Consider the following 17,599-nt stretch of genomic DNA (forward strand, 5'->3'; position numbering starts at 1 on the left):
CAGGCTCCATGGAGGGAGCCCGACGTGGGACTCGACCCCGGGTCTCCAGGATCACGCCCTGGGCCGAAGACAGGCGCTAAACCACTGAGCCACCTGGGCTGGCCCATTTGTATATTTCTTAGGAGAAAGTCTTTTGCCCATTTTTGAATTGTTTTATTTTTGTTGTTGTGATGGTTGTGATTGAGTTTTAGGAGTCTCTATATATTCCGCACATTAATCTTTTATTAGATATATTATTTGCAAATATTTTTTCCCATTCTGTGGGTTAGCTTCTTACTTTGTTTACTTATCATCTTTGGAGACACAACATGGAATCAATATGTGATACCTGGAAAAAATGAGGTCCAGAGAGGGTGTGTGTCCTGTCTAATGTCACACAGTAAATGGTCTGTGCGATGTTGAAACACTCTGTAATGGGCAGAGATGGGACTTCTCATCCCCCACCTCATCTAATACAACAGCCACAATCTTGTTCTGTTGTATAGAAGGGGATACTGAGGCCGCAGGAAGGCTGGCTCTTGCCCAAAGTCACACCTGGGTCAGGGGCAGAGCGTGATGTCAAGCTAGGGAGATGGCTTATGTGCAGGTGTGAGACTGCCTAGGTTTGAATCTTGGTGCTGCACTTGTGAGCTGTGACCTCTGGCAAGTTTTTGCTCAGAGCCTTCACAGTCCCCATCTGTGAAGTGGGGCCTCATGGAGCTATTGAGAGGGTGCCTGGATACTCGGACACGATTGAGAATTGCTAACCCCAGACACCACCTGCTAGCTCACTCTCACTCTTTGGAGCAAAAAACCACTCAGACTTGGGATGGGCTGTGAAGAATAAACTTTAATCTCTTTTGGGGTAGGGGGTCTAGATAGGCTGCTCTCTAGGGCTGTCTCGGTGGGGTCACAGAGCCGTGCACACGCACTCGGTACAGGCAGGTAAAGCGTGGGTTCCCCCAGTTGCTCGATATCTTCACCTTGACAGCACCAAAAGCTCGGGCAGGCTGGTTCTGGAAGAGAGTTACCTTCCCATTTCACAGGTGGATAAACTGAGGCTCGGAGGGGGAATGGACTGTCCCGAGGCCACACGGGAAGTTGATATTCAGGGACTGGGATGGAAAGCACTGAGGCCAGGACAGATATACTGTGATTGGGAAAGTGACCCAGGCTTGGGGCCCTGGCACATGTGGCTGTGGGACCCCAGGGCAGATCATTGCCCCTCTTGGGGCCTCAGTGACCCCTCTCTGTATGATGGGAGGGGTAATAATATCTGCTTCCCAGGTTTGCTGTGAGCATGAAACAAGAGCCTGGAGCGAGCTGGCCCACGGGCACCTGGCACATGGGAGATGCACAGTGAGCACTGGGTCCTCTGCTTTTTGCTGCTAGAGCCCCGTGCAAAAGTCGGGCCTTGGCCTGTGTGATCTCACTAGATGCTTTTAACCTTCCCGGGAAATACCAAGGGCTTGGGTCATCATCAGCCTGATTCCCAAGCTTAGACATTCCCCTGAGTCTCAGGGCCGTTCTAGCGGCCACCCCTTAAGGTCCTGCTTCTGTCTCCAACTTCTGTCCAGTCAGGCCTCAGATCAGGTGCTGCTAACAGGGCCTCCCAGGTTGGAGACGGGAAGTTGGAAGCCAGCAAGCCTGGCCGAGCAGGCCCCTGCTGTTCAGTGTTCACTGTCCCTGGGGGGAGCTGCAGCGGGAGGGCTCCTGGGCAGGCCAGGGAGATGATGTAATCCTAGAAGCTGGATGGATCTCCTCGAGGTCCCACTTTTGGCCCTGGGCGGTGGCTCCAGACTCCCGAGCCTCAGTTTCCTCATTTGTCAAGTGAGCCAGTGATGATTATGCACCCCGGGGCTATTGGGGGATGAAACGGAGTTCCCTGGGGAAAGCCCTGCACGTGGAGTACATTCACTATGTGCTTAACATGAGCAGCTTTTTTCAGGTACCTGGAGCTGGAACATCTGAATGATGTTCTCTGGCTGAAACTGAAATGCCCCCAGGAACACCTCCTCCCTGGGAGAGCCTTCCATGCCCTGTAGAGTCAGAACCAAGAAGGAAGTATCAGGTATGGATAGGGTCTTCAGAGGGTGCTGCCCCTCCCCAGCTGAGACTTGCATACCTCCCAAGATGGGACACTCCTTCCCATTTGGGCATCATTCCATTGCAACACAGAATAATGGATTAGAGAGAGCACTCAACTGGGAATCAAAAGCTTGAGGGTCTTCTTCTGTCACTGACTTGTAGGATTTGGGTGTTTCCCTGACTCCTTTCTGGACCTCAGTTTCCTTATCACTGTCTCTGAAGACCAAACTGGCTCTGAAAAACTTGGGTTGAAATAAAGTAGCTGTTTCTCTCCCATCTTCAAAGGCTATGATCAACTCTGAACCTGGTCATCCTCAGCCTTAACAAAGCCTCATCCAGCCCCTCTAGCCTGTTGGGCTGTGTAGACAGAGGGCCCAGAATCCCACCATGTGAGCTGTCCCATTCGTTAAGCATTGCTCCCTGCTGGGGTGTGCTCACATAAACGACGAAGTCTTTGGGAGCAGTGTCCAGGCTGCCCGACAGTGAGATGGTCTTGGGGATGTGCTGCAGTGTCAGGTTGGACAGGTAGACCTTCTGGGCCATTCGGATGGTCACCTGGCCTCGGTCACCCGAGAAGGCCCAGCAGTTGCCAGGCGTCATGTTGGGCTGGAAGGGGCAGGTGCAACGGGGACCATGCTGGGTGGGTGATGAAGATAAATTCCTTCTCCCACTCTGGCTCCCCTAGACCTCCTGTGCCTCCTGGATGAGCCAGATCCTTCCATCTACAAAGCTTGGTTCAACCAACTCCAGGAAGCTCCCCTGACTGCCAGTGGCAAGAATGAACCTTCCCCTCAGCCCAGTACAGGGAGGGCAGTGAAACAGAGAGGGCCCCCTGCTTGGGTCCATGAGGGTTTGTTGACCTTCAAGGCTTGAGGGGCATGGGTGGGGGGTCCCTTCCAGTGCCAAAGCAGGCTGTCCCTTCCCTGTGCCTGCCCCAGCTCCTGCCCAGCCTCTGCTGTCTATTCCTGTCTCCTGCCCCTGCCCTGTCTATCTCCTGTTCCTACCTCCAACCCCACCCTGGGCCCCCACCTACTCTGTGCATACCCCCAGTGTCTGCTTCCAGGTCCTGCTCCCAGATCCCTGGCCACATCCCTGCCACTCTCTCCTTGTCCCCCCACTCCTCCTACCTCGAGGATCACGTCTGGGGGCTGCGCATAGTTCCAAAGCCGGATCCAGTTCCAGTAGGAGCGAGCCTTGTCGTGGTTGTATGTGGCTGATGTTTGCTCAAAGTCGATGGAGGCCCCTGTATGGGAGGAGGGTGTCTGGCTGGGCACTGACTATGTGCAAGGTGAGCACTTTGGGTGAGAAACTGGCCCTCTCTGGACTTCAGTGTTCTCTGGGAAATGGGAGTGAGAATACCAGCAACAATAGTAATGCTAACACCCACCTCACAGGATTGCTGTGAGGTGGAAATGAATTAATACACCACCTGCTTCCCGTCCTTCCCGCAGCACTTCATTTACTTCAGCCTCATAAGTATTCCCCTGGCTATTTGTTACACCTATTTCACAGGGGAGGGCACTCCTGCCCTGACAGCTTAAGCCCTCTGACCCCACATGCCCAGCTGGGGTACGTTCACAGGGGCTCCCCTGGGTCCAGAATACTATTCCCTTCTGGCCAGGTCTCAACTCCAATGTCCTCCCGCACACCCCTCTGCCTGGATTCCCCTCTCTCCCAGCCACCTCCTTTGGTTTTCCGCAGCACTGATTCCCACCTTCAGTTGGGCCTTGTTGGTTTTTATGTGGTCAGTCTCCCTGATGTGGGGCAGGTGCAGCTCTGCTGGCCTCTGGGTCTGGAGGGTGGTGAGTGGGTGAAGGGGCAGTAGGGGGCCTCCTCTCCCTGCCTCAGCCCCCTTTTTTGAGACAACAGAAAATTGTAGCAAGAAAACCACCTGGGGGGCAGAGGTTAGCTCTGACCGTGAACTTCCCAGTAGCAGAGAGTACATCAGGCCAGAATTGAAATCCATCCTCTGAAGAGTTTCTGGGGAAACTTGATGTGGGCAGATTATTGGGGTGTGGGAGGAGCCACTTACCTATAGACTTTAGGGCAAAGTCTGGCTTTTCAATGTAATCTCCTTGTATCATCTTCATTATTTTCTGGGCCATTTTTTGCTGAGAAGGTGGAAAACACAAGCTGTGTGCTGATGTGTTCTTACAGACCATGTTCACGTGTGTGTTCACAGCAGCTAACAGGTGGCTGCAGATATCCTCTTGTCCTTGACTGTTTACCCCTGCCTGTGGAGACCGTGGCTGGTCCTGGCACAAGACCACCCAGTCGCCATACTGTGAGGAGGCCCAGGTGACACAGAGCCACCCGTACCCCACCCACTGGCTTTACTCAGTGCTTCCGCATGGACTGTGACAGAGTATCCCACATGGGACAGGAGCCTTTGTGAAGTTAAGAGGCAGGGGTCTGGAGTCAGACAGACTTTTACTGCTGTGGGCCTTTGGGCTGGTTACCGCCCCTTTGAATCTTTGCCTTCTTGTCTGTAACATGGGGATGATAATCATGTCCCCTTCCTGCTGCTGTGAGGATAGAGCCAAGACTTGTAAAGCTGATACTGTGTGCCAGGATTGTCCTCAGTGTCACATACGTTCACTCTTATTCCCTCACAGCAGCTCTAGGAAGTATGTGCTAGGATCACCTCCATTTTAAAGATTTGGGGCACCTAGATGGTTCAGTCAGTTAAGCATCTTCTTCTGGCTCAAATCATGATCTCAGAGTCCTGGGATCGAGCCCCATGGCAGGCTCCCTGCTCAGTGGGGAACCTGCTTCTCCCTTTTCCTCTGCCCCTCCCCTCCACTTGTGCTTTTTCTCTCTCTAGTCTGTCCTCTCTCTCAAATAAATAAATAAAATCTTAAAAAAAATAAAGATAAGAATAGTAAGGCAGAAAAGGGAGTGTGTGCAAGGTCACACAGTTGGTAAGAGGCAGAACCAGGCAATTTGGTGGCAGTGTTTGGGCTTTTAGCTACTACACTCTCCTGCCAGATAAAAACTGCAAAGCACTTAGCATGGTTGGTACTCAGTAAATGCTGGCTATTATTTTTATTAGACTCTTCAAAACTGTGGCAGATTGTACTTCCCCAAAATGGCTACAACAAAGTATCCTGTTCCACACTCTTCTTTTAATATGACTGACACTCATTCTGTTGAGAAGTGGAGCTAAAGTCCCCTTCCATCAGTCTGCGTGGGCCTGTGGCTATAGCAGAGGTGATGCTGCGTGACTTCTGGGCTAAGCCCAAAAGAGGATACAGCTCTATTTGGTTCTCTGGGGATGCTCACTCTTGAAAGCCAGCTGCCATGCTGTGAGAAAGCCCACATAACACTGAGAGCCCATGTATGGGTGCTTTAGTCAATAGCCCTGAGTTCCCAGCTGATAACCAATATCAACTTCTAGCCATGTGAGTGAAGACACTTCCAGATGCTTCCAGACACAGTTCCCAAGTCACTCCCAGCCTTCAAGTCTTCCCAGGTGAGGCCTCAGACATTGTGGAACAATGAGAAACCATCCCATTGTATCCTGTTTGTATCCTTGACCCACAGAATCTCTGAGCATAATAAAATGATTGTTTTGCACCACCAAGTTTTGAAGTGGTTTACTGTGTGGCAGTAGTAGCTAGACTAGCCACAGTGTTACAGAGTAGTATTTATGATTTGTTTTGTTGATGTGGAAACTCAGAAAGTTTGATGATCTGCTTAAGCTCCAAAAGGTAAGAAAATATATTGCATCAAAAAAACAAGAATAGAAATCAATGAAAAGGAACAGCCAGAAAGCAAAAAAGAAAATTTTAGGAATTCAAAATCTATTAGCAGAAATGAAAAACCCAGTAGAAATTTTGATAGCTAAAGCTAAGATTATATTCTCAATTTCAAAACAAACAGAGGAGAAAACAGAGAGAAATGAAAAAAATAAAGGATTAGTTCAGGAATTTAACGCCCAAATAATAGGAGTTTCGAAAATGAGAATAAAGCAAATATGGCTGGGGGGAAAACATCCATTTAATCACACAAGTAAAGAGCACGTGTTAGGACTAAAAGACATGAGTTTCCAGACTGTAAAACCCCCCAGGGTAGCCAGCCCATAGGCAAATTATCGTGACATTTAAGATGTAAGGTAAACTGAGCTATAAGAGCAATGAGGATTGGATAGATTAAAATTCCAGAGAGGAGAGAACCATTCTGAAATTCACTGACAATTTTTTGATCCATGGGAGCATTTGATGATTCCGGGCATGGGCTGAAGGCATGGGCTTGGGCTGAACAGGGGCTGCTACTGGTGAAAGAGAAAGCAAAGATTTTAATAATAACACAGGACTAAAAGGACAAAATTGGAGACTTGATGAGCCTCAAACCTGAACAGTTTTCCCTGTAAGATGTTAACTGAAACCCAGAACTATGAAAGAGGCTAAAGAGCTACCTTGAAAACTTCTGAGAGACAGAGTAAAACTTTCCAGCCTCATAATGCTTGGGAAACCAAATCTCTTTCAGTGAGAATTCCCCAAAACAAAATAAGCAAGAGATTAAAGCCCTACAAACATCTTAGTATATGTCAATCATTTGGAGGGCTTGTCAAAAAACAGATGGTTGGTTCCCATCTTCAGTAGGTCTGAGGGCAGCGGGCCACTAATTTGAATTTCTAACATTTTCTCAGGTAATGCTGATGCTGCTGGTATGAGGGCCAGATTCTGAGAACCACTGCCCTAGAAGGAGTGGTGAATCAATACTGAGAAGCTATAGCTGCACCTGCAGGCACTAAACAAATTATGGGCACAATTAGAGTCTGAGAACCCAAGCTTGTCCCTGGCAGAGAAGGTTACCCCTGGGGATGGAGATCTTGCATTGATGCAGGGCTGAAAGACAAAACTGCAAACTTGGGAAGCCTCAGACATATGGTCAGTATTTCCCATCAAGACATCTACCAAAAGTTTGAAGCTGTCTGAGCAGGAGGCTAAGGGTTAAGCTGAAAATCTCTGACTAAATCTTATACAAATTGCAATCCAGTCCTGAACCAGTTCAATGAAGGTCTACATAGAAGTGATCAGTATACTCAACTTCCTTACAAAGAAAAAGGAGAACTCTCTCTGGTTGAAGTTATAATTATCTGGAGCATACAGTTTTTTTGTATACAATGTCCAGAAAAACACTAAAAAATTACTGGACACGAAGAGACAAGACCCTGTGATTGATACTCCAAAGGAAAACAGACAATTGAAAAAGACCATAGATGATCCAAATTTTGGATTTAACAGAAAAGGTCTCAAAAATAACTGTGACAAAAAAAGAAAAAAATAACTATGACAATATGTTAAATAAAAGAAAAAAAAGGACATCATAGATGGAATGTTGGAGAACTTCACCACAGAATTAAAATTTAGTAAAAAGAATCAAATATATATTCTAGAACTAAACAAGGCAACATATGAACTTAAAAACTTAATGGACAAATTTAATTATAGATTGGACAGAACAGAATACAGGATCATTGATGAACCTGAAGAAATGTGAATAGAAAATATCAAAAACTTAAGCACATAGAGAAAAAGAATGAAAAATCAAACACACCAGCATAGGAATCATGCAGAACACACCCTGAAAGTCTAGCATAGATGTAATTGGAGTCCCAGGAGAGGAGATAGAAAATGGGGAAGAAACAATATTTTAAGAAATAATAGCTAAGAAATTTTAAAAACTATGGAAAAACATCAACCTATAGACTCAATAAGGTCAGCACCCCCCCCCCCAAGCAGGTTAAATATAGAACATTGGAAATAAAAACAACCCTCCAAACTCCCAGAGATAAAAAACAAAAACAAAAACAAAAACAGACCATACACAAAGGGCCAATAAAGCACAATTAGACTTCTCAACAGCAACAGTGTAACTTAGAACTACAGTAGTGTAATTCTTTCAAAATTTTCAGGGGAAACTTTCCTATCTAATTCTATACCCAGCCAAACTATCAATCAAATGCAGGGTAAAATAAAGATATTTTCAAATGTGCGAGTTCTAAACAAATCAATATGCCTCCTATTTTACTCTCTTCCAGGAAGTTATTAGGGGAATGTGCTCCACCCAAAACTTGAAAAATAGGAAACAGGGCATTAAACAAAGGGAGAAGTCAGATGTTTGGGAGCAGAATGGCCAGTATCTTACCTCGTCTGACATGGCTTCCATCAACTGGAGCTTGGCAATGAGCAGGGTCATGTTACCTCGGAGGTCCTGGATTTCCCCAGTGTGATGCCGCACCTTTTCCTGGTACATTCTTACAAAGAAGGAGCAAACACATGTACTGACTGATTTGTGATACTGCTATTGTCAACCTCAGCTTCTACCTTTGTCAGTCAGCCCACAAATAACTAGCCTCACAATTTTTCACTGTCTTGGGCTCATTTCTGGCCCTATCCAGCAGGTTCTTATCTCTAAAATATTACTCATGTTCTTCCTCCTACTTGGAATATTTTTAAATTCAACTTACTTCTTCCAAATATTCCTGACTATTTTGTTTGCAATTAAGGATGCTGCCACCAGGTGGTATCTTGTTGGTTAAAATTTCTACTCAGCTACCATTTGCTGAGGGCTAACCATAGGCCAGGAATTATTCAGGACAGTTTACATTTTCTTTAATATTCATAATTACCCAGAGCAAGGTGGGTGTTATGTCTCATCTCATAAATGAGAAATCAAAGGCCCAGAGAGGTGAAGTAACTTGCAAAAGTTTAACCAGGAAGTATGGGACCTGGGATTTAAACCTAGGTTGGTCTGACTGCAGAGCCCACATTCTTAGCCAATACATCACAGGCCCTAGATATATTTCTAGGTGATAATAAGACTATTTAGCAAATTCTTCTTACCTCAAGCTCTGCAGTGGACTATTTATGCTGTCATCCTGGTAGGGTGTTGAGGAAAGCAAGGGATCTTTTTCAGATGGCCTAATCTGGGCCCAATAGAACTTCATTCATCCATTTTCCCACAGTCTATAAATTCATCCATTCATCCACCTTCCCATTTACTCTTCCATCTATTTGCCCAAAAATACAATATGCCCTCCATTTCAAATCCATCCATCCATATCCACATCTATCCACCCTTCCACCCATCCACCATCCCATCCAACCACCCTTTCCACCCATCTACTCCTCCATTTATCCAACCTTCCTCACCCATCCATCCTCCTATCCATCCTTATATATGGACCATTTCACCAATCCATTCCCCATCCACTTCCCCATCTATCCAATCTCTCATCAACCAACCATCCATCCATCCATCCATCCATCCATCCATCCATCCATCCATTTATCTACCCATATATCCCATCTGCTCTCCCATCTGTCCATTTTCTAATCTACCTGGTCTTCCATTCATCTGTCCATCTGTCCACCTAACCATTTCCCCACATCCCTGCATCCATCACTGCTGTTGGACTGCCCATTATCCTTCCATTCTACATTTCCACCTGATCATCCAGTCAACCAACACTGAGAGAGACAACCCTGTGCCCAACCCTCAGGTATACATTGCTGGAGTGAATCAGACCTGTTTCTGTCTTCAAGAGCTTCCAGTACAGTTGAGAAAATAGTCATGATTACAGAAGATTGCATTTATGATTACAGAAAATTGTGGGAGGAGAGGGGAATGCCATCAGCCCCATCTGGTTTTTCTGAGGGAAGTGACACTTTAGGTGGATCTTGAAGTATACAAAGGAGTTTATAAGGGGAGAAGAAGAGAGGTAAGGATAATCTCATCAGATCCTCTTTCTCTTTAAGCCTTCTGAGACTCTTTACTGTCCTCTGACAGGGACCTCTGGCCACTGATTTCTTCCTCCTTCCTCCCTAGGAACTACAAAGCAAATGGTCTCATTTCACTTGAGCAGAAGAACAAACTGCCTTGAGTAGAGAGAGAATTATGTTCCATCCTCATCTTCCCACTTTAGGAAGGAGACTTGGTAGAGGAAAGATGAGTCACCTCTGGGTGTGAGTGACAGGAGAGTCCTTCTGTAAGAGGATTATTACATCTATTTTTTTAAACTCATATTCTGGTGGGGGACAAGGGTTCCAGGTGAGTGGCATGGCAAAGGCAGATATTTGGGGCTGGGATGAGTCAGGAACTGATCAGGGTCCAAATGTGGTGAGTGAGAGAAGCAGATAGAGGCAACATTGCCTAGGTGAGGTGAGGTTAGTCAGTGTTGGGGCCTGAGCAGAACACATACTCACCTGCCAGACTTCCATTTTGGATGGTAAGTGCATAGAAAACACCCAGAATCCTGTGGGGCCAGGAGAACGAGAGTGAGTCATTTAAGATGAAAGGTTAAAAGCTTAGGCTCTGGCATTAAAGCATCTGGGTTCAATTTATAGCTTTGACACTTACTAACATTGTGCAACTTTGGAAGAATTTACATAATCTCTCCATACTTCAATTTCCTCCTCTGTAAAATGGGAATAACAGTAATATCCACTTCATGATCAAATGATATCACATATGCAAAGTGTCTCACATAAACCAAATAATCCATGTCCCCTCTCCCTCCCCTGTTCTAATTCTACTAGGGATACTGATGAAGAGAAGAAAATGAGATGATCTCTGCATTTCATGATCTCTCTGCTGCCTGAAATCCTACCATTCAAGCCTTATTAAGAGTCTTTAAAATGCATTCATGTTCATGATAAAACAATCAACAAACCAGGAATATAACGAAACTCCCTCAATCTGATAAAGTCCATTTATGAAAAACTCACAGCTAATAACATACTTAATGGTAAAAGACTAGATGCTTTCTTCCTAAACTAAGGAACAAGACAAGTATGTCTATTCTTGCTATTTCTATTTAACATTGTCCTGGAGGTTCTAGCCAGGTCAATTAGTCAAGAAAAAGAAATAAAAGGCAGATGACATAACTTTGCATACAGAATCCTAAAGTATCTAAGACTGGATGTCTTGTCCAGTGTCAGAAATAATGAGTTCTCTAAGGTTGCAGGATACAAGATCAGTATACGAAAATCAATTATATTTCTAAATACAAGCAATAAACAATCTGAAAATAAAATTAAGAAAACAATTCCATTTATAATAACACCTCAAAGAATAAAATACTTGGAATAAATTTAACAGAAGTGCAAACCTTGCACTTCGAAAAGCATAAAACATCACTGGAAGAAATTAAAGATATAATATAATGGAAAGACAGCCCATGTTCATGGATTGAAAAACTTAATATTTTTAAGATGACACTACTCCTTAAATTCATCTGTGAATCAATGCAATCTCTCTCAAGATCCCAGGAGCCAGTTTTTAAGAAATGGAAAAGTTGATCCTAAAATTCATATGGAAATGTAAGGGACCTAAATAGCCAAAACAATTTAAAAAGAACAAAGTCCGAGAACTCACACTTCTGGATTTCAAAACTTCCTACAAAATTATAGCAATCAATCCATGGTAGTACTGGTGAGTAGACATATAGATCAATGGAATAAAATTAACACTCCAGAAATAAACCCTCACATTTATGATCAATTGATTTTCAATAAGGGTGCCAGATAATTCAATAAGGGAAAGAAGAGTCTTTTCAATAAATGGAACTAGATATCTACATTCAAAAGAATGGAGTTGAACCCTTACCTTACATCATATGCAAAAATTAACTCAAAAATGGATCATGGACTTAAATGTAAGGGCTAAAACTATACAAATCTTAGAAGAAAAAGAGGGAACAACTCTTAGGTTAGGCAATAGTTTCTTGCATCTGACATTAAAGCACATATGATAAAAGAAAATATAGATAAATTGGACTTCATCAAAATTTCTAAAATTTGTGTCACAAAGGACACCATATCAAGAAAGTGAAAAGACATCCCACAGAATGGGGGAAAATACTTGCAAATTGTGTCTCTGATAAGGAACTTATATCCAGAGTATAAGGAAATTTACAACTCAATAATTAAAAGACAATGAATTTAAAAATGGGTCTAGATCTAAATAGACATTTCTCCAAAGAAGATCTACAAATGACCAATAAGCACATGGAAAGATGCTCAATATCATTAGTCATTATGGAAATGAAATAAAAACCACAATGAGATACCACTTCACCCACCCCCCCTCTAAGATGGCTAAAATAAAAGACAGATAATAACCAGTGTTGGTGAGGATGTGGAGAAATTGGAATCTTCATACATGCTGGTGGGAATGTAAAATGGTGCAGCCACTTTGGAAAAAAGTTTGGCAATTCCCCGGATAGCTAAGCATAGAGTTGCTGCATGACACAGCAATTCCACTTCTAAATATATGCCCAAGAGAATTTAAAACACATGTCCACACAAACATTTTACAGGAGCATTATTAATGGTAGTCAAAAAGTGGAAACAACTATAATATCTACCAGCCAATAAATGGACAAACAAAACGTGGCATATCCATACAATGAAATACTTTCATTGCCATAAAAAAGGGTAAAGTGCTGCTGTATGCTACACCATGGATGAACTTTGAGAACACAATGACAAGTGAAAGAAGCCACAAAGACCACATATTATAGCAGTTGGTTGCCTAGGTCTGGGCTGAGGGGGAATGGGGAAGGCTGTTAGGGACTAGGGAATTTCTTTTTGGGGTAGTGAAAATACTGGAATTTGACAGCAGTGATGGGTGCACAACTTGGTGAATATACAAAAAACCACTGAATTATACACTTGAAAACAGTGATCATTATGGTATGCAAACTATATTTCAATAAAGCCGTTATTAAAAAAATATTTATTGGGTTAAGTTTCCTAGGAATTTCTAATTTCCTAGGAAATTCTCTCACCCTTCCCCCTCCTGCCCCCAGCCTCCCTAGGCCAGTATGCTTGAGTGGAGGGAGGAGATCCCTTTACTTGAGAAAGTAAAGCTGTGATGTGGGAGGTGGTGGCAGTGGTTGGAAGGAAGCCACAGAAAACTCAAAAACAAGCAAAAATGATCACACCGTGGTTAAAGGAGAACCCTACAGTTTTCAAGGCTTTTCTTAGCTTTCAAAATTTTTCTTTGGTCATCAGTTAATTTCCTCACAGCAACACTCATTAGACAGATGGGGAAACTGAGGCTCATAGAGAATCAATGTCTTGCCCAGTGTCACACAGTCAGCATCAGAGCCTTCACTCTTTCCCTCCCCAGATTGGGCAACAGCTCAGGAATATCTCCACCTGGGATGGGGCAGTGCCCTGGAGACATACCAAAAGCACAGAGGACCAGAACACCTGTCTTTTCCATGAGCTTCTGGAAGAGCAGCTTGCATCTGGAAGACAGAGAAACAGCAGTCAAAATGAAGCAGGGCTTTGCACAGACTAGCAAGTCCTGGCCTGGCCCTCGCCCTTTCCCCACCTTGAGGGGCAGCATCCTCCCGGGCGGTGAGACACCTCTCCAAGATGCCGACAGAGTCCTGTGGCTGCACAGTGTCACAGAGAAAAGAAAGCTCTTACCCCAGTAACCAGGGCCATCAGAGATCTACTCACAGTGATCACCCACATCCTCTGCATGCCCTTTCTCTATCTACGAACTGTCTGGTCCCTCCCTTCTGTCCTGAGGAGCACATCCTTCAGAATTCAGCTCAAAAAACATCCCTACCTCCTACTACCTCTGGAATCAACACCACCCTCCTCCCCTTACCACTGGTTTTGGTGTCTGCCTACTTTCGCCCCACTGGGAGCTCAGGAGTGATGAGGGTCAAAGCTGGGCCCAGAGAAGGCATAAAGATATTTAGAATGTAAACTCTAAGTGAATGAAGGAGGTGGAAAGTTCTGCAGGAATTCTGAGGAGTTTGCATGGACCAAAAGGGTGAAGGGAAAGGATGGCACAGACATTCCAGGCAGGAAAAACAGCATGTGCCAAGGTACTAGGGCAGAAATAGGAATAGTCTATTCAGGGCATGAGAACCCTAGCCCTGCTGGCCTAATGGGTCCACAGCAGGACACAGAGTGAGGCAGCTTGGAAAGGAAGCAGGAGACAGGACTCCAGATGGCTGCGGGTGAAAGTGCTGGAGCACTGGGGAAACACAGTGGGTTCTGAGGCAAGGGATTTGTTAAAAGCCAGCTTTGGGCTGGCTTATCTGGTCCAGTGATCAAGGGGAGGTTCAAACCAGTGAGGGGGCTGCCATGGGAACAAACTGCATATTCTCAGCCCTCATCACCCTCCCCTTGCTCACCGCTGCTCACCTGCAGGTGTTGAACAGAACCTGGTGAGCCTGAGTCCTCAGGAAGCAGGCCAGGCAGGTGATCCAGGCTGCAGAGGAGGCAGGAAAGCGATCAGTAGCTGCACTCAGGTTCTTATCCTATAAAGTCTTGCAGGGGGCGAAGCCCTATTGCTGGGAGACCCTCTCAATTTTCTAATTGAGCCCAGGGTAATCCTGCTCTGCTTACGGATAAGCACCAGCTCAGAGGGAGGACATGTCCTAGAGGGGAACACTGCTTGCAATGGAAGTTAATAGCTGCCTAACAGTGACTGGGGAGCACAAATAGTCTGGTATTTCAGATCGTACCCATTCCCAGAACTGGGAGCTTCTCAAGGGCAGGCTCCTTGTCTGGTTTATCTCTGGGGGCCCAATGTTGCCCAGTATGGAGCAAGATAAAAAGTTGGGGTTCAGGAAAGATAAGTAGGTGGAAGGATATGTGAACGGACAGAAGAATGGCAAGAGAATGGCTTGGAAGGTGGATGAATAAGAAAATGGATGGGCGGATGGAAGAATGGATAGAAGATGGATGGGTGGATGGCTGGGTGAGTGTGAATATTAACAGATAAAGGTAGGGGTGACTTGATGGTTGACCCAGTGAATGGCTGGCCGAATAATGGGGGGCATGGATATTACAACAGATGGATATGTGGACAGATGGTCTGAGAAAGGACTGAGTGATGAATAAGTGGAAGGGCAGGGGGATGAACACAGAAGTAGAAGACCGATCTTTAGGATGTGGTCAGACCGTGTCCCCGAAGTGCGTGCACTGCATCAACCTGTTGTCATGACTTCACCACTGGCCTCCTGGCCCAGGAGCTGGGCTGGTGGTAGAGTAGGGGAGGGCTGACGGTTAACTCCTCTTCCGAACCTCCCTCCTACTCCCTCTCTCCAACCACCAAAGAGATCCTGGCTGCAATGACACCCCTGACAGCCTTTAATGGGAAGAGTTCCCTCCCTCCCCTGCAGCCCAACATAGGCCTTACCCCCCCAGGTCAGCCTGGCCTGAGGCTGGGCCCTCTGCCCAGGCCCACGGTGACGGCCAGGGCGGGTCTTCCGTATATACCTACATATACATGCCAGGATGCACTGGGTCAGGCCCGGGGCCGGGGGATGGATGCGGATAGGCAACACGAAGGCATCATCTGCAGAGAGCATGGGGCTATCAGGTCAGTGCCAGCCTCAGGGCCATGGTGCCCTGCAGACACAAGGCCAGGGCAGCACCCTCAGCTTGGTGCGGCCAACCCTGCTCCCTACCCACCCCTTGCTGGGTGACCCTGGGTTGCCCATCTGACGTCTCTGAGCCTCGGCCCCTGGCTGTTCACGAAGACCCCAGGGCTCCCCTTCCCTTCCCTGCTCACTCGAGTTTGACAAAGCATCCTCCGTTATCCTGCAGGTGTTCCGGCTTCTTGGGATGACCCTGGGGATAACAAGATTCACAATTGCATTTTATAATTTTCAAGAAACGTGATGTCCTCATGTTCCAGATTGAGAGACTGAGTTGCAGCAAAGTTTGCCCAAGACCACCGGTCTGTGAATCAGGGACACCGATGTCTGATTGCCCCCAAACCCAAGTCTCTTTTGAGGAAGGGACTCCGTTTGCTGTGACAGTCACTGGTGGTGATCGCCCAAAAGCTGATCCCTCCCCTCGCTGGCAGGAGGCTGATTTTGCTCCCTCGTCTCCTCCTACCCCATGTGATTTTGGATAATCCTGATTGCTCTAAGCCTGCTCCAGTACTCCCAGTGCCTTTGCTGTGGTGGGCTGGGTGGGGGCGGGGAGGAGGGGGTCCACAAGGGTGTGGGGTGCGGGCTGGGGGTGGACTGGGTATAGGGGTCTGGCCCTTGCGGAAAAGGCTTTCTCTTCACTAACATGAGACCTGCAAAGCAATGGCCACTCTTCCTGCACCTATACAGCCATGCCGCTCCGTGCCCCTGGAGCTGTGGTAGCCTCTGTGACAGCGAGGAGGCCAACAGGCAAGAGGCGGCTGGGACCTGGATCTTAGGGAACGTGGAATTGATGTGCTCGGCGCCACCCACCTCTTGGGACCTCTGGGCACATGAGATAACCAATTTTCTTTCTTCCTTAAGATAACGGTCTCCAAACATTTATTATTATACCCCCCAATGTATTTACGTTTACTTATTAAGAAATTATATATATAATATCACATATATGGTATGGGATATATATCGCCAAATGTGCTAGTATATTGTTTACTCTTTCAAATGTGCGAACTTATTTATACATCCTGAGTAATAGAAATTAAAAGAGGATGAGCTAAAAATATATTCACTAAAGTTCCAATAATTTCTCCCCTCACCCCAGGGGATTGTTCTGTGTACCCTCTTGGGATGTACACCCTGTTTTGGGGGGCCCAGAGGTAGGCAGGTGGATGGCAGAGGGCCGTGTTTCCTCACTTCCCGTCTGTCTCCCTCACTAGGCTGTGACCTCCACAGGGGCAGGGTGGCCTAGTGTGGCCTGTGTCCCTGGAGCCCCGCCAGTGCCTGCACACAGTAGGTGCTCAATAAACACGTGCTGAAAGGATGACTGCCCCCCATGTCCGAGGCTGGGGGATTTTAGGAAAGCCACGGTCAAACCCCCTGACGTCAGGGGCTGCCTCTGTGAAGTGCAGTCGTCACGCCTGCTGGCCTCCAGGGAGAGGGCCGAGGGCCGGCGTTTGGTAAAGTGCAAAGAAGCACGTAGAGGGAGGGGCCTCCGTCCTCACCTCCTGGGCCTGGCATCCTCAGGCAGGTCACACTGGTCCACGGGGCTCCTCGAGGACCGTGGCATCGATTTTTTTTTTCTCTAGGAAATCTAGGGGGAATGGTGCTGGGGCTCTCTGAGAGTTGGCAAGGGGGAAGCAGCTGCCACCCCTGCCACCTTCTAGCATTCCCTGGAAGGTGGCATGCAGGCTCTAGCCGGGTCCAGTGGAGCTGTGGGCACTGTGACCTCACAGAGCGGGGAGAGGGCGGGGGTCTCTGTCCAGTCTCCAGCCTGGCCCTGCAACTGCCCCCTTGGATGAACCCATTCTGACCCACTTCCCACTTTTAAGATAAGGAAATTGAGGCCCCAAGACAGGGAGGGCCGTGCCAGGCTCTCAGGGCCCAGGCAGGGGGTAGAGCTGAGGCTTCAATATCCAGGCCATGCTTTCTCTTGCCCCCAGACCCTTTGCTGCTCCAGGCTTTCTAGACTCGCCACCTGCTTAGGCCGTACGTGAGGACATTTTATAACCCAGGTCCTCTTGCTGGTGGATGTTTCGTATAACACAAAATAATGTATGTGTTGTTGTTTTAACAAAGTTCTGCATAAATAAAAGCATAACAGAGCGGAAATGTCTG

The 17,599-nt window shown here is 46.6% G+C and overlaps 1 protein-coding gene across 1 annotated transcript; it reads right to left on the reverse strand.

The window, feature by feature from the left end:
- Positions 1-809: 809 nt before the first annotated feature.
- Positions 810-17,187, reverse strand: SUN5 (Sad1 and UNC84 domain containing 5). Its single transcript, XM_077872738.1, has 13 exons — positions 16,987-17,187; positions 15,622-15,680; positions 15,247-15,405; positions 14,247-14,313; positions 13,269-13,330; positions 10,281-10,330; positions 8,919-8,953; positions 8,221-8,329; positions 4,100-4,178; positions 3,195-3,310; positions 2,506-2,673; positions 1,932-2,018; positions 810-995 (listed from the first exon to the last, which is right to left on the reverse strand). Exons 1-13 carry the CDS (start codon positions 17,049-17,051, stop codon positions 870-872), a joined length of 1,182 nt encoding a protein of 393 aa, XP_077728864.1. The 5' UTR covers positions 17,052-17,187; the 3' UTR covers positions 810-869.
- Between the last annotated feature and the right edge of the window lie 412 nt (positions 17,188-17,599).

The sequence above is a fragment of the Canis aureus genome, chromosome 26 (genome assembly GCF_053574225.1).
Source record: "Canis aureus isolate CA01 chromosome 26, VMU_Caureus_v.1.0, whole genome shotgun sequence".
Taxonomy (NCBI): Eukaryota; Metazoa; Chordata; class Mammalia; order Carnivora; family Canidae; genus Canis; species Canis aureus.

What these genes read in the sequence shown, in the direction of transcription:
- SUN5 (XM_077872738.1), bottom strand. Translation starts at nt 17,051, where the DNA reads ATGCCACGGTCCTCGAGGAGCCCCGTGGACCAGTGTGACCTGCCTGAG. An exon ending in GGCCAGGCTGACCTGGGGGG is followed by an intron (nt 14,314 to 15,246) that starts GTAAGGCCTATG and finishes CCTCCTCTGCAG; the next exon opens with CCTGGATCACCTGCCTGGCC. An exon ending in TTCAGATGTTCCAGCTCCAG is followed by an intron (nt 996 to 1,931) that starts GTACCTGAAAAA and finishes ACTCTCTTCCAG; the next exon opens with AACCAGCCTGCCCGAGCTTT.